The 26,598-nt window shown below is 40.5% G+C and overlaps 1 protein-coding gene across 1 annotated transcript; it reads right to left on the reverse strand.

Moving 5' to 3' along the window:
• Positions 1-24,206: 24,206 nt before the first annotated feature.
• On the reverse strand, positions 24,207-26,339 carry HSBP1 (heat shock factor binding protein 1). Its single transcript, XM_082769819.1, has 4 exons — positions 26,238-26,339; positions 25,707-25,773; positions 25,401-25,520; positions 24,207-24,459 (listed from the first exon to the last, which is right to left on the reverse strand). Exons 1-3 carry the CDS (start codon positions 26,280-26,282, stop codon positions 25,402-25,404), a joined length of 231 nt encoding a protein of 76 aa, XP_082625945.1. The 5' UTR covers positions 26,283-26,339; the 3' UTR covers positions 24,207-24,459; position 25,401.
• Between the last annotated feature and the right edge of the window lie 259 nt (positions 26,340-26,598).

Consider the following 26,598-nt stretch of genomic DNA (forward strand, 5'->3'; position numbering starts at 1 on the left):
TGACACCACCCACGGCAGTTAAATTTTGTCTTTCCAGGCTATTGAAGCTAACTTCTGAGAAAGACGAGTGAGCCCAAGAATAAAGTACTGAATGAAGAACTGAGGAACATCAGTTCATTTCCCAGCCCCAGTGAGTTCCCTCAACTGTTGCAGGCAAATCACTTAATGTTTGTGTCTATTTCCCCTTAGGTAGATTTGCAGTAGTACTTTTCCACCTTATTTAGGTGATAGTTTGATTTCTGAAGGTCTTAACAGTTGCAGGATAAAGCATATAGTAGAGAAAAAAATATTTTAATAAATGACACCTTACCACTGAGGATCATGATAAAGCCTTATAACCTTAAGGGATTGTCTGGGTGTAGAACAACACTTTATTCTTCCGAGCTTTAAGAATATGTTGTTAAGTTTGAAACTGAAGGGTATAACTCAACTGAATCAAGGGAGCCATACCAGGAATCGATTTATTCAAATTCTTTGAAAACAGAGATATTTTTAGAGAAGTAGGATTAGTGAAAGATTATGAAATACTGCCAAATCCAGGTCCAAGGCACAAGGCACATATCACAGGTATCCTGAAATAATATTTGAGCTTACAGAAAGTGGATGGTGAGATCTTCACCTAATTACCTGATAGGTGAAAGACTAAATTAGCTGCTTGATAATGATGTGATTTTGTCTTGAAAGGATGTATGTCTTGTGGGTGGTGTGGAGTTGTCCTGTGGTGAAAAATAGCATGTTTCAGCAGTCATGTGCTTCTAGATGTCTGGAAGTCTGCGGTATTAATATGAACTGGTGAAGTAGAAAACAGTGCACTATAATTACTTTATTTTTCTACCTTCTGCTTCTGTTTAAAGATTCCTGAATTCATGGCCTTTAAGAATGCTTCTTTGAGAAGGAACAAAGAAGTTTTATTTCCAAATATGCCACTTTTGTTTCTGCCTTACCTCTTGAAATGTTGTCAGCATGTTTTCCTCCTCTTCTGTGGCCTCTGCTGCTGCAACATGGGGAGTTTCTGGGCAGAGACTGAATGGTGTGCCAGCGTTAAGCTGCAGGCAGAATACCTTCTGACAAAACTGTGTCCAGCAAACTTCACAGGCAGCTTTAACAAGGCTTCTGGAACTGATAGGACTGTGAAGTTAGCCACTGTGACAGCAATTTATAAGCTGTGAATAGAACACTGTTCTGATTATATTGATTTTGAAACCTACCACCAAGGCTGGTATTCATTGACATTCTTGTTGGCAGTGTGTCACAGAAGCTCCATCTATGTTAAAAGTGAGATATATTAATACTAGACTTGTCAGATTTGTCTGAACTCAAATCCAGACAGTGCAGGCTTCAAAGGTATCATCAAGAAGATGCTCTATGTCCTGGGCAGCTTGGACTTTCATGATTTTTTTTTTCTACTGTGATTTGCATGCCTCATCTGAAATCTTTTAAATCTTTTCCTTCTGGGTCTTATCTGTATAGTTAGTTGAGCAGCCATAGAGTCTAATTAGTCATCTTCCTGGTGGTAGATATTCATTTTCTCAGGCCGGCACCTGTGTAGACTGTAGGATTGTCCTTTGTTCATGGAGGGCATTCTTAAAATGTAATGGGGACAAAACATTTGGGTTGAAGTCGGCTGTAAGCATCTGGCCTGCGGCAGCCCAAGTGATGGCAGCTACACTTGGGTTTGCAAAGTAGGGCACTGCAAAGCTCTGGCCTCGTGGCTTCGTACCTCCCACAGTACCTCAGCATACACAGAGAAATTAAATAAATTCAAAAGTCTCGATAAAAACCTTGGGGGGCTGGCACGCTCCCTGGTCTCCTTGCAATAAGGAAACTTTTTAACTTTTTTAATTGCTTCCATTTTTTTTTTTTTCTCCTTGATGGTGACATTTTTTTCCCCAAGTGACTACAAGAGTAGTTCATTTATCATTTTTCCTTCCCCAAGCCCATGTGACTTTGTTTTCCTTAATTTTATTTAATTGATTATAACTAATTGACTCTTAGTTTAGGGAATAGAGGTTTCTGAGCCTGCTGGTTGGGTCTTCATTTATTTTTGTTGAAGTCTTTTTCTTTCAGCCAACAACTGAGGTACAAGGTTATTCTTTAAAAAGGGGAAGAAAAAAAAAAAAAAAAAAAAAAGAAGAAGAGAACAGGTTTATTAACTTCTTGTTAGATTAATAAAAAGAGAGAAACTATGCTTTCTGCATCTCACAGGGTAGCAGAATTATATTGAAAAGGCAGCCTGGGCTTCACTGCTAGCCCAGGCTAAAGCTGGCTCACGTGGCTGTGGTTTCTGAAACAAAGAGCACGAAGAAGGTGGCAGCGAAGGCTCAGCTGAATGCAAGAGGTGCCCTGCCCTTGGTGCAAGAAAGTTGCTGGATGCTTACCTTAAAATCTGTTAAGCCTTCTGTCTGTTTTTGATTTCACTAGCCCTCAAATACAAACATAACTACATCTGAGAATTAAGCTTTCATGTCTATCTATATACACTTTTTTTTTTTTTTTTTTCTTTCTGGAGTTTGTATATATTGTACCAAAATCTGGGAACAAGCTACAGTAGCATATTCCAATGCATCATCTCACCAGTACAATGGTGGATGTGCTCTTTTAAAAAGGTAAGAAAAACAGATTGCCTTGGCAATGAAAATAATTCCATTTCAATCTCTGTTGTGTAAATAGTCATATTTATTTTTTTATGTAAAATACTTGGAGATCCTTGAGAGAAAACATTTATTTGATAGATGCATGAGTGCATTTAAAAATGAAATGCTAGCTAAATAATATTGATTCATGAGCCTTCATAATACAGCTGCTTTTTTTTTCTTTTTTTCTTTGCCATTCCTTTAACCCCTCCTTCCCTGTGGGGAATAGTTGGAGGTGGTGCTCTCAGCACATGAGTAACCCAGAAAAAGTTATGTGATGACTGGGAATGAATTGTTAGGCATGCTTCTCATGTTTTAACTCTTTCCCCTTTCCCACACCATTTCTGGCATATTTTCGGTGCTGGGTTTTAGAAGAGGACTCCAAGTAGTCCCTTGATCCTGAAAAGATCTGGATCAAGCTGATGGCAAACTGTTTATTTTTGCAATTTTATTGTTTGTGTGTATGTACCCACAAAGGGGTGGGTGGGGGATTTTCTCCATGGCCCAGTCCTATTTCCATTAATCTGTCTGCCTCCTTATGCCTTCCTCCGTGCTGTTTGGAGATTATTGCATGGGCTTCCTCAGTGAATTGAGAACAAATGTGCAGGAATCCTGCTATGCCATGAAAGCCAAGGGAATCTTAAAGAAACTTTGATTTTTTTATATTTATTTTTTTTTTTGTCCAGAAGTTGTGCTTTGCCCAAGAGCGCCATCTTCTGGATGATGTCCGTCTCCATTCCTGAGAGCACTGCTGTTGAGTTAAATTCTGCTTGAAGGGGAAGACTACTATGTAGAAGTGAAAGCTTGTAAACCAGTGCTCGGGGGAAGACTTGCTGTCTTTTTCTATTTAGCAAATGCAAAAGCTTTCTCTAGACTACTTCCACTTGCTTTTGCAGGCATGGCTCTCTGACCTGCTCCTCCCCAGCACTGCCACGAAAGGGCTTCAGAATTTCCTGTGTTTCTTGCCTGTCTTTAGGTACCTCTCCCCATGATCCTGCTGCTCATTGTATTTTTGCAGTGAGTTCCCTTTCCTAGGCTCTTGTTTAGATTCTCTAGCCCTCAATTTCATTCTTCTGGGCTGCTCACTGACCATTAACATCTGTATATCTTGACCAAAGGGCAAGTCCCTCTGAAATACTCTGAACTCCTGAAGAAGAAATTGTCTTTAGGTCTTTGACCTCGTTTTGGTCCACTATGAGATTAAATCATTGACTTGAGGTTTGGGAGAGATTTGTGGATGGAAGTGATGCCAGTTCAGGTCAAGGGAAACCTTATGGGAAGTCTATCTTTAAAAGCTGAGTGCATTTAAGCATGATTGCCAACAGAATCTCTTTTGAATCAATGTTCTCTTCTGCCTGTGTCACAGCACAAACAGGCAGAAATACAGTAAAGTCTTTAAATGTGAAAAGAATCCAATTAACAATCAGGTTAAGAGAAAAAATAAACTATTTTCTGTTCATAGATGCCTTCTTTTTAAGGGCACTACTTCAAAAAATTCCCCCTTTTTCCATTGCAATATATTACACATTTCCAATACAGTCTGAAAGATTAAGTCACAACTGGAAAGTTCAACAACAATTCCATCACTTTTCTGGCATCTTGGACAGACAAGATGCAGGGATGTAACATATGAATATGAACTCTAAACTCAGGACTGGGCATGTGCTCTAGCTATAAGGAAAAAACAATCACAATTAAATGGGCAAGATGGAGACAAGGTCTGTCTGACCTCATTTTGCATTGTTTTCCTATTTCATGTGTCACATAAACCAGGGGAGATTTTACTTGGTAGGAGGAACTTTGGGACTGCAAGGGTGGTTAAGCATGGAAGAGATTTCCTTGGGGGTGGTGAAGTCCTTATCCTTAGAGGCTTTCAAGAACAGATTAGAGAAACGTCTGTCAAGAACAGTTTGTGTAGCTTAGCCTGCCTTAGGCAGAAAGATAGACTGAATGACCTTTGAGGTTCTCTTCCAGCCCTATTTTGATGATTAATCCTCAGAGGGAGTGCATATACTCAGTGCTACATTTGATCTGAGCCGGGATGCAAGCACGATGGTTGTTAGAGCAAAGCAAACACTCCAGCTGAACATCACTCATGAATTTTGCTTCAGGTGTCTGTATCACAGAAAGGAAAGCTGGGCTTGCTTGTCTGAAGGGGAGAGCCCTTGGGGTGAGGTGGCTGAACTCCCCGGGAAGCTTTCTGTCATAATTGGATGGTGCTAACCGCTGCCGGCAGCAGGAGAATGTCCCTTCTTCGTACCCTGATTAATCTCAGTAGATTCTGCTAAACTCTCTCAGCTACGTATAACCTTTCTCTTTTGTTCAAAAAGACGGTCAACTTGCATCCATGCCTGTAAGATCTTCATTCACCCTGTGTTACCATACAGGTACCGCACATTGTTCAGGTGAGGACAAGTGAGGCTGAGCTCTTTGGGGCTTGTGTCTTCCTAGGTAAATCTAGACAGCCCAGCACAGCAGGCTCTCAGGACATCTTTTCTGAGGACTTTGGACCTATTACAAGCACTTGCTATCATAGGGGAAGCAGTAACAAAGAGAATTCCTTTTGGAAACACTTGGAGATCTCTATTTCTGTAATTATCCCTCTGTAATAATCTATCTTGATGTAGTTAGCTTAGGGATATGGTTTAGTGGGGACTGTTAGTGTTAGGTCAGAGGTTGGACTCGATGATCTTGAGGTCTCCTCCAACCTAGTGATTCTGTGATTCAGTTGTGAAGGAGTTACCAGTGATCTTATCACATGAATCGCATTCATGAAATATTTCCCAAATCCCTTTTCAAACCATTCTGCTTTCTTCCAGCTGCCTTCCTTTCCCTCTCACTCTTACTAAGGAATGCCTCCACCAAAGCATCTGGATAAAGGTAGTGGGAACAAAATGCACCCATCCCTTTTTGCGGCTTCCCTTGATAAACCAGTGTTTCACAAGAATGGCTCTGGAAAAGTAGTGTTCAGATTTAACATGGAGAACATTGTTTGGCAGGACTTCTTTTGGGTCTTGTCTGCTGTAAATGAAGTTATATGTTCAAAAGGGACCTAAATGCTGAAGTTTACCAGGTAGGATTTGTATTATGCTCTTGACATAGAAGCCTTTAAGCCTCAGTAAAAATTTTCTTTGCAGCTTAAGCTTACAGTAACTGGTGTGACCAATATCTGGGGATATTGTAAGATCTATACCATACTGCTCAATATCATTTGATTGTAGTAGAGTTTCAGGCTATTTGAAGAACATGTCTGTGTCTTAAGATGCTGCAAGAGTTTCAAATCTATTATTTACATCAGAGTTGCAAATCTATTATTTACACCACGTAATGGGTTTTACTTCCATTGCTTTTTAAGCCAATTTATCTAGTCCCTGAGTATGCGCTCATATGCGGTCAGTAAGCATGTATGATGTTATCTGGTTGCTTTGTGTTGATCCTAGGCCTGTCTGAAAGGCATGAGCAGAGGTTTAAATTTGGGATGTTTTAGTTTATTTTAGCAAATGTGCTTTTGAGACATTGAAACCGCCAAGTAGATAACTTTTGTGAGAAACCTCCAAGCATGCCTCTGTTCGGTGCTTAGTAGCAGCTCTGTAGATCCATCCACTGCTCAACTTTATATGTACTTTATATGTAATTGTGACAAACCAATGGAGATTCAGGTCTCTGGTATTTGGGTCTGCAGGCTGAACACCCACTGGTGGGAGTGTCTGGGTTTAGATCATTAGAACTGTAGTGTTCAGCCCACACCAAACTCCTGAGGAGCTGGAAAGTAGGAACTATTTCAGTCTCTTTTGTTCCCTCATCTTGACATCTCTTTCCCTATCTCTATCCATTTTTTCTTCTGGAAACTGCCTTTTTTGAAATCTTTTTCTCCCTGAATTCAGAGAGGCACAGCAAATATTTTGTCTGAACGTTGTGAAGCTTGGTAGTCCAAGGAAATGAAATTAGGACAGCAAGTAGGTTTCTGTCCTTCATTTACAAACTTGCTCTTGAGGCAAAATGGCTAAAGACATCGGTGAGCTTGCATCCTTACAGATCTGCCACCTGTGATCACAAAACAAAAGGCTGGAAGAGGTAAGAGGGGTGAGCTACAGGAACAGCGTGTAAATGAGGGGTGATTTGCACTGATTTTGTTCAATTGCGTGCAGAACTGAATGGAGACTGACCTGCTACACTGCTCCGTTTCCTTAGTGAGTCAGTGGAGCAATTTCCTTCTCCAAGCTGTCCAGACTGGACCTCTCATGAGTGTTAAATTTGCATTTCTTTACAAAATGCTCTCTCCATATTATTTTTGAATATGCAATTACATGGCAAACATGCTTGTATTTCTCTTGATGACTGTATTTACAAGACCAGCATTTGTGATGCTTTTAAACCCAAGATTATTCAGTCTTCTAATTTTAGAGCTGTTTCTTTCTCCCTTCAATACAAACCTGGTGTTACCAATTGAAAATTGGCCTTGGCTTCAACTTGCAGAATTATAAACAAATTGAGATCAATTTTTAAAAGTAAGGAAACTTGTTTTTCTCCTACATTGTTTTTAATGCACATGTATTCTTCAGCATGGACTCCCACTAACAGTATGCACATCACAGAATAAAGCTCCTCACAAGGTCCCAGCTTCCCCATGAAGATATGGGGAGACACAAAATGGGTCCCCTCAAGTAAGGATTACAATCAGCAGATTAGTGAAGAGGGGAAGTTTCTGTGAGACTGATATCCTTTGGCAGTCTCTGTCTCGTTACAGATGTGGCTGTGATAAAGAACAAGGTCAGAACTTTTCTTTGTGTTGGCCTTTTGCTAAAACAAATTTAGTGCTGGTTAAAGGTATAAGCTTCTAGTGATGGAGAAATGTCTTCTCTACCCACAGGTGTTATGGCAGGATCCTCTTGCTTTTGTTTTCTCCTCAGATCTCTCTCTCTCCCTCCTGCCCCCGAGCCTTGTTTTCAGTGAGATTTCTTCTTCCAGAGAGCTACCACCAGAGGCTTTTGGGCTAAACCTCTTCATACCAGATTACACGTGAATAATTCAAGCACATTAGCATTCATCCACACCCCCACCAAGGCTGTTGCCCAACTGAACTTACTCCTAGCTACCCTTTTTCCCATCTTTGTTCTGTTTTCCACTGCCCCTCTCCCTTTTGAAGGCAGACACCCATACTCACTGCTCCTTGCACAACATCCCGTGGGGATGGCCAGCTGCTGCTGTGGATGTCTTGTGTGACTGAGCTGCTAATGAGAAATAGGTTACTGCAGAGCACGCTGCCTTTGAGTTGTGTGCTCAGGTCAGGAGTGATTTCAGCAAGGGAGATTTCTGAGCAGGCTTGTTCATGCCTCTTGCTCGCACACCTCGCAGCAGCAGGTCAGGAGTGACCTGCTTGGGGACCTTCCACGCAGAAAGCACTGGCCTCTATCAACTGAAATAAAAACCTCTCTGGTAATGGCCTACTGGTAGTGGTAGCTATTCTGTTCTGGAGCAGGAATGTGTGAAGTTGTAATCCTGGGCAGGGAAGCTCTGAACTTGAGGCCAATGATGGGAGAAATGTCTTTGTTCACGGCCAGTCTCTGAAGAGGTAACTGGCAGATGATTATTGATTTCCAAGTAGTCTGCAGTGGTAAAAATTCTTTGCTCGAGCCTTTCCTCAGTCTTCTGTGTGGACATTTCCATTTGTGACCTGTGATACTCCAGTGGAGTATCCACTCTTGCCCTGTTTGCTTTATGTCTTCGCTATCAACAAGGCACCTCGCTTTGCAGAAAGCCTCTCTGCCCACGCGTTGCTTTTTCTCATTTGTAGATCACTGCCTCAGTAGGGTGCAATCTCTTGAAACAAACATTGATAATAAAGATAAAGAATGGAGAGGAACATTAAAAATTGTTTGGATGGGTGAGGTTATCAAAATGTAGAGGCTTCCCATCCCTCCAGAACAGGCCTAGCAGTAAAGCTAACTCTTTTGGCTCTCTCAGTGACCTTCTAAGTGACTTTACCTAGCAAGGACACCAATTAGCAGTAGTTTAGTCCAATGGGATTAGCTTAGAGACTGATAAATTCGTGTCATGTATGCCTCTGAAAGGCCAGCACCAGCCTTTCCTTGCTGGATTGGGTATGAATGGGCACATGAAAGGTGAACTATTCTATATTCTATTACTTATCCCCTTGGGCAACAAAGTCATCCCCTGTAAAGCTGAACTTTAAATATGATGGTTATTAAGGCTTGTCCAGGCTTGAGATTTAGCTCATATAAATTCTGACAGGAACAAATGACTATAAATTGTGACCAAACTTTTCTTTCTCCCCATTCCCTTGCCCTTCCAGGTCTGCGGTTTGAAGAGGAAATGGTGAATAAGAATAGCACAAGAAGATAAACAACTACTTGAAAACAAAGTTTTTCAGCTCCTTTCCTAATGTAAAACTTCACAGCAATGTGCAGTTGAAGGCAACGTGGCTGTGACAGGTACTTTTCTATTTTAAAGTTGACTAAGAGCAGGTAACAAGTGGTGGGGGAGTGGAGCATGTCGAGCTGTATGTAGGGCTTAGTGGAGAAGATGGCAGAGCATAATGCAATTTCCTGGGTAAAGGAGCTATCAGATCATACACAAAAGTATTGATGGAAAAGCAGGTTGACCAAAACGAATCACTAATACATATTAGGGAGTGGCTAGATCTGGGAATTATTTCTGGCTCTTATTGATGGGCAAGCCATTTTCTTTTTCTCATTTTGTCCCTGTTCCGTTCTTCCTTTTTTTTTTTTTTTTTCTTTTCCTGTTCATGTGGCAAGCACCAAAGAGCAGTTACTGCGGGTACTGCAAAGTTGAATTAATGTAAGGTCTGACTTCGTGTCATCTCATGGACTAAAAATCATGTCAGCTTCACCATCTGTTCTTTCAGTTTGAATGAAACCTACTAAATTCAGAATGGCAAAGGAAAAGTAAAGGCTGGGGTGGAAGACTGCTACCACTGAGTTTCAGGGTAGGAGGGATCGCTAACTCACCCCCAGCCTACCCCAACTCATTTTTGTCAGGAAGCAGCAATGGTTAGGCAGACTTCCCATAGATCGGCACAGGCAAAGCTGGCAGAAAGCCCATGGCCACAGCAGTCTGCTGCTCAAGGCAGCTCTGCCTGGGTTGCATCCACCTAGAGCTGGCCGTGAAAATAGTCCGCTGTTAAAGACAGCCTGCATAGCACATTTGTCAGATCAATTAAATTAGCTTAAAAAGATCTCTTATGTTAAGTAGATGCAGCTTTCTTGCATATTCAAAAGCTGTTTTTTCAAGGACTACATACAGCATCTAGCCTGCTGGGGCTCTGACCTCGCTGAGGATCTCGAAGCAGTATCAGGAGCTGACTAAATAGTTTTATTTAGGGTGAAACAACATGTCCTTTGACTTAAGATAATGGTACTCTGTGAAGCTGCATGAGTCTGTTATTAGCCAATGGTCCCTGTAAAAATACTCAGTGATGTTGCAGAGCGAAAGAGGATAAAACCAAACTGTCTTGTGCCAAGTGATAAAACCTTTTGCATACGGTTATACTACTATCCTTTGCCCTTATAATGCCTTTCACAGAAGGATCTTGAGACATTTTCCAGACGTTAGTTAATTAATCTCCATAACATCCCTGTGAATTAGGTGACTTATCTACTATTTTACAGACGGGTGAACTGAGGCGCGTAGAGGTTAAGTGTCTTTCCTGAAGTTAAACAGTGAATTAGAGGGAAACGCTGGGAGTAAAATGAAGGGCCACAATTGTGTTTAACAGCCATGTTCTTTCATCAACACGACGGTTAGCTGAGAAAGCTACCTCCCTCTCTAGACCGTGTCCTGTTTAAAAGGAAGGTGGTCAAGTTCAAATATTTCTGTGGGTGTTTGCAAAACATTAGCTCATTAGTAAGTATTTTACTTGTAGTTTAAATACGTGACATGGATTCTTGGGTATTAAGTGAAAGATTGTACTATGTAAAACAGTAGTTTCTTATTGGAGCCAATTAAATCCTTCTCACGGGGGAATGAAACTGTGTTTAAAGACACCAACTGCATGTGTATGTTTTCCCAAAAAAGCACGACCACCTCAAACTGAAATGTATATTTTTAAATGGCTTCCAAGCTTGGCATTATAGTCTCTCTTGCACCTCAGAGAAATTGATTTTCTGCAAATGTTCAGCAGATTCTTTGATCATACTTTTTTATCAGAGGGAAAAAAAAAAAAAAAAAAAAAAGGAACTACTGAGTTGCTTTGTATTTAAGCAGACGTTCTGGAAGGTTGAGAATGCATAATTCATATTTGCAAATGTTGACAACTTGGGGAAAAGAGGTAGGTATTCAATACCTGTCCCACGTGGTATAGCCTGTCTGAATGAATATATACAATAGGAAGGGTAGCAGTCTTGTAGAGACATAGTTGCCACCTGTGTTTTGGCAAGCACCATATTTACTGGCATAAAGCCCATTCATCTTTGAAATGCTCCAGCTGCTGATGATCTGTTCTATTTTAATAAGGTGTCTCCAGATGTTTATGAAGAACCAGCGCAAAGGAGATGATCTATTTGACAGGCAGAACGTGAGTATGGGCCTCCCAAATACTCCGTTGTGACTTTCATGATTAATATTGACACATTGAATTTGGCAGCTCTTACCGAAGCAATCTACTGCCAGATGGTGAAAGAATGGAAGGGGGCTGGAAGGAGAGGCAGAGAGACTTTCCACCTGCTGCTACCCAGTCAGTAGTCACAGTGCCTGGCATAGCTAGGGATGAAGAGGAGGCTGAAGGGTAGTAGTGCCGTATGATGGACTGGGTGGGATGGATGTTCTGGTCCTGCATCCCTCTTTTTGTCGATGACAAACCTAGGATAGGTCATCAGCTCTTCTCCCACAAGGGAAACAAGCATCCATGGCCTCCTTCCAACCCGCAACAAATTACCTTTGTTCTTCCAATTAATTTAGCCTTCTGCTTAGTGTGCAGCAAATGTATAATTAGCTCCAGGAAGACAGAAATGTTATTTCAAAAAACTGTTTGAAATATCCCAAAGAGGCATTCCAGCAGGCTTTACCCAGTATTCCTCTATCTCCATTCCCACTTTAATTACCAATGAGCCTCCTTGTTTAATGCTATTTTATGGAGCTGCTCTTTCTTTCTCTGCTGCTATTAGAAAGTTGCTGGTGTGGAAAAATCATGGAAAGTGTCATGAGAAGAATCATGGCAGAATGAGCTCGTTTTGAAAATCACTATTCAAAACTAGATGGAGGCTTATGGGTTTTTGTTTGTTTTGGGGTTTATTTATTATTTCTGGAGCCTGACAGTGATAAATTATCAGCAGAAGAATGCTGAATCTTCCATTCTTTCCTCTTTTTGCTTGGGAAAGTGGGACCAGAATTATGGGTGAAACATCGCCTCTCTTGACTATGTAGTCTCTTATGATAGCAGAACTGTGCAGGCATAGAAGTACAACATAAATTTGACTTTCAGTGTAGTTCAAAATTGTGCTTATCCTGCATTTGTCAAGATGGGGTTTGAAATTCAAGTGAATATAAGAAGAGAGAGTTTTCATCCATAAGTGAGATAACAATGTGATCTGTGGCTTTCATCTCTGGATTCCCTGCCTCACCATCCCTAGAGACATGGGTTTTTAATATCCTGAACTGTCACCTGAGCTGGAGGAGGACACCAATAATGCAGCCATCCATCCCATCTCGTGCACGGTGCCAGCTTGCAGAAACAAAAAGATTTATTTCTTCACACCTAGTGTATGTTCATTCTGATTCTACCTCACTGAAGTGAGTTGTTTCTGATTTTTGCTGGGGTAATAAAAGAGAATAGGATTTTTGCAGAGAAGCACAAATGCTACAGATTCTTGTTTTGTTTGAAAAGAAGTTCAAGCCTTCTACATCTATTTTTTTAGGGGAAAGTAGGTCAGAAATGCCATTTCCTATTTGGTCACCAACACAATCTCTTGCTAAAATTCTGACCCATTTCTGTTTTTCAGACACAGGGCTTACAATAAGTAAAATAACTTCAGATTCTTGTATTGCTTGTGTTTAGTTTTGCAATACCTTCCTATCCCTATTATATATTGTATCCCTATAATGCTCTATATGTATGCCCACGTGGTTTTATCAGTAGTTGATATGCAGCCTATGTGCTGGGTAGAAATACTGCAATCAGCAGTGACTGAGGAGGACTGGAAGTCAAGGATACTATTCTGTCCAGTTTCAACGCTATGGGGAATTTGACTGTAGTCCGACCCCACACTTCAATAAGAGGTCACAGTCCCAAAGGTGCTGGTATTGGAATGTGTCAGTATGTCACTTTTTAGCTGAGGGCAGAAAATAACTTCCCTTAGCAAAGAAAGAGCTGAAGAAAAGGAGACTGGCTGTGAAAAACTGAAGGGCCATGTCCCCTCTTGCTTAATTATATAACTTGGAAAGTTCCTCCCCTGAACCTAAGCAAAGTATCTTTATTGTCTGAAGTATTTCTCTATCCCCAATGGATTACCCAAGTGTTATACTTACACACATAGAAATCTTCCAGCACCATCTGGAATACAATTCACTGCTGCATTGGGAACTGGCACCGAAATGACCAAGGAGTTCAGGACAGGAAATGAATGATGCCATTATGCCCAATTTCAACTTCACAGCAATTTTGGGAGGCAGAATGTCAATACCCAATCTACAACCAGGTCATTGGGCTATCAAGCCTGGAGTTGAAAAGCACCCTGGATCCTGCCATCTGTTAAGGCCTATCAGTGGCACTTAGTGCCACGGTATCTGAGCATCTAATGACTACAAGGAGTAAGGATCTCAGCTGTACTTCTCATCCAGAACCTGATTCTTCCCTTAACGCTATGCTGAAGCATTGCTTCATTACAGAGGGTAGAGTGCCATCTACTGAATCAGGCTGGCAGTGTGTTTTCGTAACTTCCACAAAAATGTGAAATGATCTCGTACCTTTATCGATTTATCCTAGTGCTCTCTGCTGACTATTCATTTAAGACAGCCCTCTCTGCTCCTTCAGTTCAGTCCTCCCGTATGTTCTGCCTGGAGCTGAGCACTCTAACGATAAATAATGGACAGTAATTTAGCATCAGTGGTGTGTTAGAGTCACACTAGCAATTCTGAAATCACATTATTCCAACCATTTTGCTGTATGGTTTTGTGTCATTTTGAAGACTATTTGACATATTTCATAGAAAAATATCTTTATCCAAATAATATATATTTCAGATTTTAGGATCTTTTGCAGTTGTATAGCTCTTGAACTCTGCGCTGTTTGTGAATGATTATTGCAGATCCCACTTATTTGAAAGCTTCCTAAGTTACATTTATAAAGAGTTACAGAACATGGCTGCTCTGAGAGATGAAGGGAATACAGGATCCACTCAGTGGCCAGGAATCCTACAATATATTGAGATTGATTCTTAACTCAAACATTGAGGGTTTTCTAATTTTCTAAATTCTAATGAACTAAGTGGTACTGTTCTTGCCATTTTTAAAGGCTATATACCCCTGTTAGCTAAAAGGAAAAATGAATGAGATTTGCTCCTTTCACGTAACCTGGAAGGTTTGCTGTCCCATGGGCCCTAGGTTTGACAGTTGTAACTGCTTTAGTGTTTCTTCACTCATTCCCTTCAGGCAGCAAATCTGTTCCTGCTCTTTGGAACAGAAAAAAGTAAAAGGAATTGTTCTTGCTGTCATCATGAGGCTCTGACTCCAGTGTGACAACTGCAGGCTTTTGGCTGTCATTTGGAGGTTGCTGAACTATCTCACTAAAGGCAATAGAGACAAAGATGTGTGCCTCTGAACCTTGCCAAAATTCAGGATTCTAAGTTGGGTCTGGCTTGTGCATGCGCTCACTGATGTGATGTCTTCAGAAGCTGTTTAGTTCCAACAACTATACCTAAAAACTGATAAAATCAAAGAAATAGTTGAAGTATAAGACATGTATTTTCTGTGCAAGCCAGCTTTCCTGGACTCAATAATAATTTCACACTAAGGCAAAACTCTTGAGCTGTAATAAGCTCCTGTGATCAAAATGTAGCACCAGGCCTAAGGTGTCTGCTCAGGGAAAAAAAAAAAAAAAAAAAAAAAAAAAAGATATTTCTGTCACTGAACCTACAAAAGTATTTCCTCTATCTGGTAGTAAGACTTCTGCCACCTAGGTGATGATTCAGCTCTATGCATGGGAAAAAGGTAAAAAGCTAACCAGGTAATATAACCGTAAGACTTGCATTTCACTAACAATCATTGTAACAAGCAAGGCTGATGTTTAAACAACAATAGTTATTCTAATGAAGATTACAAGATCTTTAGTCATGGATTCAAATTCCTTAGTTAAACATATAGAATGAGATATGTGTAATAAATCTGAAGAATTATGTAGTGTATATTTATTCTGTGATAAAGCATCACATGTAGGACCTCCTCCAAAAAGGTCCACAGGGTGTAGTGGGAGTTGCTCCAGAACCACAAAACCTCACTGAAGTAATGACTGAGTGTCTGTAAGAATGGTTAGACTAAATCTGTCAGGCTTCATAGCATCATTAAGCTTTGGAGCAGGCTGAGAGATTAACTAGCTTCTCAATGTTTGTTCTAGTGTGTGTTTTGTTGTTGTTGTTGTTGTTGTTGTTGTTTTGTTGTTGTTGGTGGTGGTTTTTTCTATGATTCTGAAATCAGAATTGTAGAAATCAGAGATAGGAAAACTGTGATGTTTTGTGATGGTGGTCAGCTGTTCCAATTTCTGTTTAGCAGAAGTGGCTTTCAACGAGCCTGGCATTGCCAGGCATTTAGTCTTCCCCAGCTTCAAAGAAACACATTTCCAGTAGTTGTGTATTTATGCTCTGTTATGAGTGCATGTGTTTGCTCATCACCTTGGAGCTGGAGATAGTGCCCACAGTACCCCGAGGTGAAGCATACATCTTCTGTGTCCTTGCAGCGAGGGCATGTGCCCTCAACCCTTTCAACCCTTTCTCCCTCTGAGAGCTGAAACTCCCTGTTTATCTCCAAATAACATTTTTTTTCTACTCAGACCTAGTTAATACATGCTAACCTTAGTGTAAACAGTTTTTTCATAGAAAAATTCCCTCAGGAAAACTTCGTTTGATTTTTGAGGAGTTGCTTAGCTGTAATCATGCAGAATTCTCTGGGTTTCAAGCCGTGTGCCTCCTGCAGAGGTGTTCTGCCTGCTAATGATAGGAACTCAAGCTGTTCATTTTGTTTAGGCAAGGGCGCTTGAAGGACAGCTTGCTACTTTCACCATCCCTTCCTATCTTACACAAGAAAAACTGCAGAACATTTGCAGAGTAAGTGTTGTAGTCCCTCTGCTTAAACCTGCCTCTGAAAATACATGGGTGTTGCTATCAAGAATGAGCCACTTGTTTCTGTCTTTTCTAAGAGGTTGCTGTAGGGAGAGATTTCCATCCTTTTCTGATACAAGCTGTAAAACGGTGAGAAAAAGTGACTGATACCATAGTGAAAGCTTTCTGTCTTCAGAATGAAGATATACTACAGAAAAACTAGGCAGATACTTAAGAGTGGATTTGTAGTACGCAGTGAAAATGACTGTTCACTTAGTTCCAGGCAAAGCTGTCTCCTCCAAATTATTTTTAAGGGAATCAGGCTTATTTTAATGGGCTGGAATGGCAGCCCTCTTGCAGACTTGGAAGAAGTTGTTACTGCAATCTTTGCTGTTCACAGCATTTCACTACACTTCTTCCTGCTCCAAGGCATCCTTGTAAATCCCTGTTCCAGTGCAAGTCCCTCTGTTCCCTGAAATGACAACTGTGGGAAACTAGCAATGGGTCATAGCCACATTCTCATCTGAAGGGGAAAGGACTTGCATCTCCACCAGATGTTTTTTGAGACAGCTCTACACTGCCCCTGCCTCCCTGTGCTGTTCAAGAAACCACCTGCCATAGTCCTTTCTTGGAGGAATTCAAGGAGGATGCGAGCTGTTGCCCCTCTGTGCCTTCCTCAGGGAGCCAAGAGCGTGTTATCATTCTTCTAGACAAGTCCTTAGTTTGAAATGCTTGGGAATGTGTATTCCAATAGTGGGCTGTGTTTATATGCAATGTATCTCGAACAACAAAAGGTAATGAATCACTTTTCAGGCTGTTTGCATGCAATTAATAAAGCGTTAGTAATACAGAGGATGGTAGCCCCTGTGTTAACGCTGCCTGCCGGCTAAATTCCTCTAAATGTCTGCTCAATTTTCCCTGATATCTTTGCCAGTGCTCAGAATACAAAATGTGTTTTGTGACAGTGGCTCTGTGTTCTCGTTAATCCAGCATGTTGTTCCCTCTGGTAGTGGGTGAATGGAGCTCAGGACTGTGTTAGAGGCCCCAAAACACACAGCTTGCTTCAGCTTGATCCAAACCCCCTCACATCTTCTCATTGCGGGGTTGTGCGCAGTGAAACAAAGCACAAGAAACAGAAGAAAGTTTGCAGAAACTAGAGGTGTGAATAATGCCGTGAAGGAAATGAGAAAATAGCTTTTGGCACCTTCAGACCAAGCTATCTGGGTCCTAACATTTCTGTAGCATGTTGCATGGTAGCTGCCTGCTCTTCCTGCCCTGCAAGAGAGGCCCCTGGGCTGTGGAAAAGCTCGTATTGATGAGATGTGGTCAATGGCTGAGGATTTTATCATTCAGTGCAGGTGTGACTGCACCTATATCCTCCCTGTAGAGCTCCTCATTCACCTGTTACCAATGTTGATTAATCATTCTTTGCAGGTAAGGAAAAAAAAAAAAAAAAAAGAACATGGGGTTCAGGGGAGAAAATCTACAGCAGAAGCCAGCGAGGTGAGTGCGTTTGGGCATTAAACATGGCTGAGAGAGATTTTGAATTCTAATCGTGACTTTTCCCTAAGTATTTGTTCTGCCCTATCAGCTAATACAGCAATGGTGCATACATTAACATCCTGAAATTGAAATAGAGATCAAGGGTATCGGGTATAAATTGGTTTTACAGCATAACGTTAAATAATCAAACCATACTGGAGCAGCCTCTGTGACAAAATGACTTACATTTTTGGTGCTGCTTTTTAAATGTGATTATGCATTTTAATTGTTTAACTTCAGTCTATGGAGTAGTTTCAAGGATGTTTTAAAATAGCTTACAGCATGAAAAGCCTCCTGATCTTTAAATACGCCTCAGGTTCAATAAATTTGTTTTTAATTTTGCATGATGTGTGAAACAGAAATTTTGTTCAGTGCTTGCGGGGGGGCGGAGCAGGGTTTCATAAAACACTCTGGGACAAGGAGGCTACACAGGCGTAAAGGTGGTAGAAATTTACATTCTGCTTCTTGTCTTGTATCACTGGAAGAACACAAAGCCCCTGTAAATATCACAGTGTTTGGAGGAGCAGTACACTTCTGCTGTTCTAAGCCTTAGAAGGAGCAGCACTATGGTATAATGGGGCTCAAATAAAGATGCAAAGGTGGCTGGTTCGTCTTGCTCCTCTCCTTCAGCCATTCATCTCATTGTTATCTCCATGAAGTGGAACCCTATCCGTGGTTCTGGGTAGCCCAACCAAATGTAGAACCAATGCCAAACCTTAGTGAATTTGTTCCTGCAGTATGTAGATCCCCTCCCGTGACTGTGAGGCAGGAGCGGATTAATTTGGAGATGCATCTTGCAAGCATGATAATGCATGAAAACAGAGATCTAATTCTGCACTTTGTTTTTACTCCTGACTATTCAGAGAGCAGAAAGTCATAATTTACAGTGCCAATTGTCAGCATTTTTAACCAAATCATTGCTTAAAACACTGGAAATATGATAGGAAAAAATAAATGGCAGATGGTGTCATTCTGCTAAATGTTGTTTACTGTTGTCTGTTGTTTTAGAAGCGCTCAAAGTGGAATTTAAACAAGAGCTTTATCATGCAAGCAACAGACCTCTCCTTCAAGGGTTTCAATTTAATACATTTCTTGTTGATGAGTGGCACTAATAATCGAGGTCATCGGTCACCTTGAATCCCAAAGTCTTTGATGAGGATGTGGTGGGGGAAGGCCTTGAGCACGTCCTTGATCTGTGTGAGGTAATTAAAACTTCAGTCACCTCCACAGTTCCCAGTGGTAAATTCCTAAATTGCTGTCTTGATTTTTATTTTAAAATGGTTCTGACCTTAAAGAAAAATATCACTGTGAAGAATTTGTAAAGAAATAAAATTAAGTGCTTGTAAAACCAGTTTGTGAAAGTAGCCCAATCATCTCCTCCACTGCCACCCTACAGTGCTGAAAGAATTGAAGACCTCTTGCTTAAGGATTGTGCTGGTTCTGAATACATCTTTTGTTCAAATGTTCAGTTTAAAAGGTGAGAACTGGGGCTGTTTATGAAGAAGAACACAACTTTGTGCCGCTTCACACAATAGAGTAACACTGAAAATTTGGAAAAAGGACTTGCAAAGAATTTCCAGACCACTGAGACGTGGATAATTGTCTTTTAAGATGCACCCAGTTCTCAGTTGCATGGTACACTTGTCAAATTTATTAAAATGACACATCTATTTGTAACCCTCTGATAAGAACCTGATTAAATTTTTTGCCTGACTCGTTGGAGATCCCAGTGATGTCCCTTCTAATAAATGTCGATTGCATTTGTCATTAATTTTAACATTTGCAGTCCCATTAATTTTTTAAGAAGGTGTGGTCTATTTATAATGGTTTTCCTGTGTGTGCATTAACAGCAGGCGAGCTGGCTTCACTGAATAAAGTGAAAGGTTTTCTTTTTATTTTTTCCCCTATATCACATTTATATTCATTGAGAATCCTCAGTTGCTGGAATGAGGCATGTTTATAAAAGATAATAACATGACTGAGGCCTGTACTTGGGTCTCTCCGCATGAATTGAGGCAGGCAAGCACTCAGGTTGTTTTATCTTTGGTGACCAGTCATTTTCATAAAAAAAACTTACTGCTGTGTAGAGGCAGGAATATACTTTCTCCTACCAGATCTGGTGATGAGCCTTGAAGATTGTCTTCCTGGTATTTCACAAGTGAAGCAAATCTTTGCAGAATCAATCTGTTTGCAAGGATCAATGACATTTGCATTTCTGGGCCTTAGATATTTATCTACTGCAGTATTCTTTATTTATTTATTTTACTGCTTTCTAACTCAAAGAGTATACTTAAAAATATACTTTTAAGGTTAATATATTAAGGTTAATATAAGCATACTTTTTAAGGTTATTATGTTTTGAAGAGACGATTTGGCTGAAGTTCATTGCCTTACAGTCTAACTGAATTGGGCACCTGTTGTATGATATGAAAACTCTCCTGTTCTATAGCAGCCGGTGAACTGAATAAATTCCTATTCTGCTATGGAGCAGCCCCTGGGGAAGCAAACAGACACTGCCTGGCTATCGCCTCTGGGATGTATTGTGCGTCAGAGCTCAGCCCCACTTCAGCACGAACACTCTTCTCAAGTTGGGTCTTAAATGCATAGACAGTAGCAGATAGCCTTGGGTCTTAAAGTGTGTGTCTTGTTCCTCTGTTATCAGTTGCTTCAATGTTCCCAAACTACACAACGTCTGTTGTGGATAACAGTTACCTGCATCGCTTCCCATTCTCCAGTTGCTATTTCAAATGGAATTTAATTTCTTGAGTGAGGATTGCATATGGTACAGCTTTGTAGACTGAAGAATTTTTATATATGCATTTAACTAGATGAGCTTCACTTAAAAAATAAAAAATGTAGGTATCCAGCAAAATAACATGAAAAACACTTTCTGTTGATGGGTGTACATTTTCCAAAGAGACAACACCTATTTGATCACTTATCCCAGAGCTTATATGATGCAAAGTTTTTTAATCCCATGCTTTATTTTCATAATGACCTAATTTCATTAACTCTACATCAGAGTCAGAAAAAAAATATTCAGCAAGCACCGTGTCTTTCAAAACATGCTAAGACTTAAAGCTCAGAAAGGGATTTTTATATCCCATTAATTTCTTAATTGTAAACAAAGCCTCAGTACCTTGTGTAATAACCACATTTCAAAACAGCATGTGGCTCATTAAAGTCCTAACATCTGAACTTGTATATTAAAGGTAACCAAATAATTAATCTGAGTAGCATTCCTTCGATTCGTGAGACTGTAGTGTGCCCACTAGAAGGCACTATCAGCTAGAGAGTTATAATATCGAGAAAAAGAATAGAGTGAGGAAAGAGTTTCATATAAATAATTCCATGTGAATACCTCCAGAACTGCTGACAGGTGCAATTTCAGAGAGAGGATGGACAGTGCATCTAGCCTTGTTTACAGCTATTTCACAGCAAAACCATAATGAATCAAAATTATTTGGTTTTCGAGGTTACAGTGTCAAATGTGTTTACAGTATGAAGGAAAGCATTACTTGAGTTTTCAAGGTTGGAGGAAGAACCAGTGAGCAGCCTCAGCACTCCCCAGAAAGACAGGAGGGTGAGGTCTCTTTCTTACCAATTTCCCCAGTAATCTTTGGCAAATCAACGTCCCATGTATCATTCTTTCTGAGGAAAGGAACCAACAGAACTTTATTGGGAATGCTGAGATAACAATTCTAGAGGGGGGGGTTAATGTGAATTTGCGCAACCATTCCTTGTCTCCCTTGCGAACAAGAGATTGCAAGAATTGCAAGATGAAATTGTATTAACTCCTCATGAGATCCATCCCCAAACTGGCAGTAGTGTGGGCAATGGTACTTACCAGGAAAGTTTTTCTGAGGAAACCTCCCTGGGTTCAGCTCAGGGATAGGAACGGAGGGCTTTGAAACTACCTCTTGCAGACAGGAGCATCGTAGTTTAGGGTCTCTGTATAACCGGCTTCATTCAGTGCATGCACCCCATGGTATTTCTTAGTTAAAGAGCTACCTGTGTGCAGTCTTATTTACTGTGCATTGTCAAGACAGAGATTAAATGAAAAATCCTCTTAAGGACACCATGATTCTGTGTCACTTAACAATGGGTCTAAGTGTTTCAAAACAGGGATTTATGTTTTGAATCTCTGTAAATGAGAGCATCGCTCCTGTTGTAACGACAGGTGAGGTAGAAGTTTCAGACCTACTTCTGTTGCCAAGTGTAAATCACTTAGAACAGTATGCACAACTTTGTGCATATGAAACAGCTTCTATGATCTTCAGTTTGCTTGAGAGTTCTCGGGTCTTAAACAGACAGAAAATGATACTGCTATTAATGATCTGCTATGAGAAGTTTGGCCGAAGACTTGTGTGGTGTCAGTCACCATTTTTGTCATAGAAAAAGACTGATTCTACTTGATGTTCCTAATATGGATCTTTTGTGAGAATGCTTCTATACTCAGTAGTTACGTGGAAACTGTGTCAACTGTAACAGCTGAAACCAAACCCCAAATTCCATGCTGAAGAAAAGTGGGGGTTGAAGAGGGTGGTGATAATGAAAATTTGGAGAAGTAACAAGTGGTAAGAGCAGAGACAATGGAGAGCCTGCGAAACTTGGGCAGGAGCATGGTTATGGGATTCTGTCTTCTCCATGCTCTGTTTTTATTTTTCCCCATAAATACAGAGTCCACAGTCTCTGCTCGCTCTGTGTAATTCTGTACCTCATGCTCATTTTTGAAAAACAGATTCACTGTCCACTTACTTGCTCCTTAGCCCACTAAGGAAGGGAAAGAATAAAGAATAAAGAATAAAGAAAATGACAATTTCAAGAGATTGTTTTCCATCCATTTCACTGCCTCCTAGCTGGCACGTATCAAAGCAGAAACCCTCTCCCCTGTTGCAGGCAGGCAGGAGGCAGAAATGACCCAATACCCATATTCACCTACAAAGGCAAAGCAGACAATTTTGCTGTCATAGCATGGGTCTGCTGTGTCTCTGAACTTGAGCAAGTCTATGTGAAATTGCACTAGATTTGAATTACAAATGTGAAAATACATCGTCCACCATACCTGCATCTGCAAGGAAATCAGAGTAGGGTGTATATAATCAGTAAATGTTTATGAGAATAAATTGTAAATATCTCAATAATAAAACACAGCTGTGTGTTACCATGATGACAGCAGAAAAGGTACCTTAAAAGAAGTGCTTATGTAGACTCAAGCATAGAGATAGGATTAAAAAAAAAAAAAATGCAAGCCCCAGTCTCAAATGACAATCCTAAAAAGAACACAGCATTACAGAGCTTGGTTTAAGTTAATATAAGGAACGGCTTTCTTCACATGTATCCTGGTTTCTGCTGAGATAATTGCAGATGGCTTTGGTCTATGCTGTAACCAACCAGCACAATGCAGATGTGACAAGGCATGAATTGTGCTTAGCCTTTTACTGTACAGAATACATTTATATTCTAGACTGTATTTTATAGACAGAGGTCATGCTAAAGTTTTTCCATAACTTAAAACTAAATACAATCTCAGATAAAATTATATACTTATGCTAGATTTTGCTTTAATATATATGACCTGACTATTTGTTAACACACAATAATTTATTAGATTTTTTTTTAAATGACATTACAAATAGCCTAAGGCTGGTATTACAAGGTATATTGATACATTTTCTATGTTCACAAAATTGCCCTATTATTATCAGATTTTATTACAACTTCCTCTCAGTTTTGAAAAATGACCTGTCATATTGCCTTCATAACACATGGGTACTAATTTGGTGGCTCTCGAAGAGCAGTCTTAAGCAGGGTCCACATGTAACTGCTGACTGCCACCAGTGCTTTCTTGAATTTGTATTTCAAGCTGGAGTAGGATTGTAATGATTGTCAGTAATATGCGACATAGGTCATTTTTCTTCACACCAGTGACATATTACAGATTCTTCTAAAAACGCTTATAATTACCAAAATACTTTAATGTAATCCATTAAACTTCAGGCCCATAAATGTGGATATGATTATAAAAGCAAACACTTCTAAACTAAGTATTTTGAAGAGTTCCAGCTCTGTTATTCAAAGAGTAGCAAGGCTTTACAATTCTGACTGGATTCTCTTTTTGTTACTCAGCATCATTGCCTTGTTTAGCAAACTGTTTTGTACAACAAACCAGCAATTTAAACTGAAAGAGCACAAACTCCCACAATCCCATCCCTATTCTCTCAAGTATCAATATTTTAATCATAATTGCTGTTCAAAGGTGATACCAAGTGACACACGGTCAGTTACAAAGTAGAGGTTTACAGTATTAAAAAACCTTGAATCCCATAGTGAGATTTTTCATAGTAATAGTCTGTTTAAATACACCACATTTGAACGGCAGTCATAGCTTCACTGTGTACAGATGCCTGTAATGTTTAACCTGTATTTCTGTCCTATGTTCTAGGAACACACATGTAAGGTAATACGATGAACATGAGATATGATTTTGATATTCAGTGTCTTACATTTCCAAAAATCACCTTACTACATTTATGAGGAAAACACAATACATAGTCATCTGCTAGTCGAGACTGGTGCTCAGAGCTAAGATTAATGCCAAGTTTCAAACTTGTGCTTCACTCCACGAAGTTACATAGAAGTTAAGATTCCATTTAATCAAAGTCACTAGATGCTTAGCTATCAAAAATGAAATGTCTAGAAAAAGTATTAAAAAAAGTGACAACAAAAAAAATACACCCAGTAGTTGAGATCCATAAGATCTGTGTTTTAATAGCTAATTGATTCTCATAACAAGAATTCAGAGAGTGAAATTACAGTACACAAATCAAAATATAAACTAACCTATTCCTACCTATACAATATACATTAGGAATGCAAGCTCTGTAACAATATAAAAATGCTTTTACACACAGTAGTTGCAAAAAGCTGTTCGGTAATTCCAAGGGACTGTAGAAAAAAAAAAAGTCTTCCAGCATTCATCTTAAGTTATTGGCAACCTGTTGGGGAAAAATAATAAAGTATTACTGAGAAGAATTTAAAAAACATACGAATCAGAAATTTTCATTTCAGGGGGTTTAAGCTAAGAAAATTGGCACTGGGGGCAATGAAGCCCATTATAATTTGTATTTTTGTCAAAGCACACAAAAAATAGATCCTGTAACAAGCAAAAAACATACCCATTTCAAATATATATATATGTGCTTATTACACAGGTTGCATAGTGTTCTAGAACTGACCTCGGAATTTCAGGCATGAGGCTGAGACATGTCTCATTTAGCCACCTTAAAAAAAGATAATGTTAATCTAACATCGTATGTATGTTTATTTACCAGCTCCTTTCCATGGACTGCAAAAATCAAGTTCTGTACAAACTGAAATGGAATCTTTCCACTCTCATATTGCAATTAGGCTCCAACACACACCCCTTGTTTATGCTGGAATACTTTGGCATTCCTGCATTGCCCCTTCCTTCTGAAATACCCTTAGCAACAGTTGTAAATGCTGCATGGGGTGACCACTTAAATCTCTTTGAGTATTTTTGTACTAGATAGATAATCACTGCTTGCCAAATAGATGCAAACTTCTCTAATGTTTTTGTGCAGGATCTTCCCATCTCTTCTCCTTTCCAAGCAGCAAAGATGGTCATTATTTCAGCTCTTAGCAAGACTATCAGAGCATGTGAACAACAGAGGATGAATACAGCTATGGCAGTTCCTCAAAACTAACTATGCATGAAGAAAACATCCTTGGTGAAGAGATTAATAGGTTCCTGCCGAAGGGAGCTTCCTGCACATTCTCATATTGTAACGTACAGTGCTGCTCTGCAGGAACGTCAGACTACCTCAAAATCAAAGGAAAATTTCTTTTTAGTCTTTTGAAGTCAGTAATTTCAAGTGATCTGAGGATTTGTTTCAAGGTTAGCAAGCGATTTTCTCACTTTAACTCTTGTTAGTAGCAGGGGTCTTGTTCTCGCCTTCCAGTTCTTCAACTCCGGCTTGCGTCATGAGGTCTGCTATATTTTTCTCCAGGTCATCTATGCGACAGCTCATGTCATCAAGTTCACTGGCGTTAAGGAATATGACCACAACGTAGTAGTGTTGTCAGGTTGTTGGTTTTGATTATGGCTTTGCTCAAACTCTTATGGTCACTTTAAATGTATCTTACAAATCCCACAGGAAATATACATAAAAAATATTTCAATGGTGATAGTGTATAGTAGCTATTGGACTTGTAAAAAGGATATTTCGTCCAATTATTTGGTCAGACATGGTTTGAAATTTGTCCTGCATTTGCTGAAGCAACGTCTGCACCTAATAAAAAGGAAAAAAAAAAAAAAAAAAAAAAAAAAAAAAAAAAAAAAACAAGTAAGAAGCTTGTTTTCTTTCTATTAAAGAGGCTGTCATAGCATTTACCCTTACATTACCAGAACGCGTAATGATCTGATTTTCAACACTGCTGAGCTCAAACTTCGCAGAATAATCCCGTATTTAGGTATCGCATCACACAAACACGTAGACACACACACACGAGAATCGGCCACCAGTTTCAAGACAGGGCACACCACGACCACCCCGCGGCTGCCTTCCCCAGCTCCCCACGCCCATCCCGCGGCCAACCCCTCCCTGTTATGAACCCTTCAGCCTCTCCCTCCCCTCGCTGCCCCTGGCTCCGACAGGGGCTGCCCCTCAGGGCCCGGGGCCGGGCCGGGCAGGCCCCAGCAGCCCCTCGGGATAACGCGGCCGCCCCCAGGGTGCCGGCCGGGGCCCGGGCGCACCACGGCGGTGAGGTCCTGCACGCTCTTGGGGTCGGGCTCGGCCATGCTGGGCTCGGGGCGTCTCGGCGGGCGCTCGGCTCCACAGCGGCACCGCTTCCGGGATGCGCCTCGCCGCTTCCGGCGCGGGCGCGTCTCGCGGGAAGAGGAGGCCCCGGAGTGCTCTGGGAAATGTAGTCCTGAGGGGGCAGGAGGGGAGCAGTGGGAATAGCCCTGCCCTGCCCTCCTGCTGGTGGAGCGGGGAGAATCGTGGTGTCATAGCGTCAGTGCCAACAATCATGCTGTCCTAGCGGCACAGAGTCACGATTCGTGGTGTCATAGCATCATAGTCACAAATCACGGTGTCATAGTGTCACAGAGTCAA

This window comes from Aythya marila (genome assembly GCF_965140915.1).
Source record: "Aythya marila genome assembly, chromosome: 12".
In the NCBI taxonomy this organism is placed as follows: domain Eukaryota; kingdom Metazoa; phylum Chordata; class Aves; order Anseriformes; family Anatidae; genus Aythya; species Aythya marila.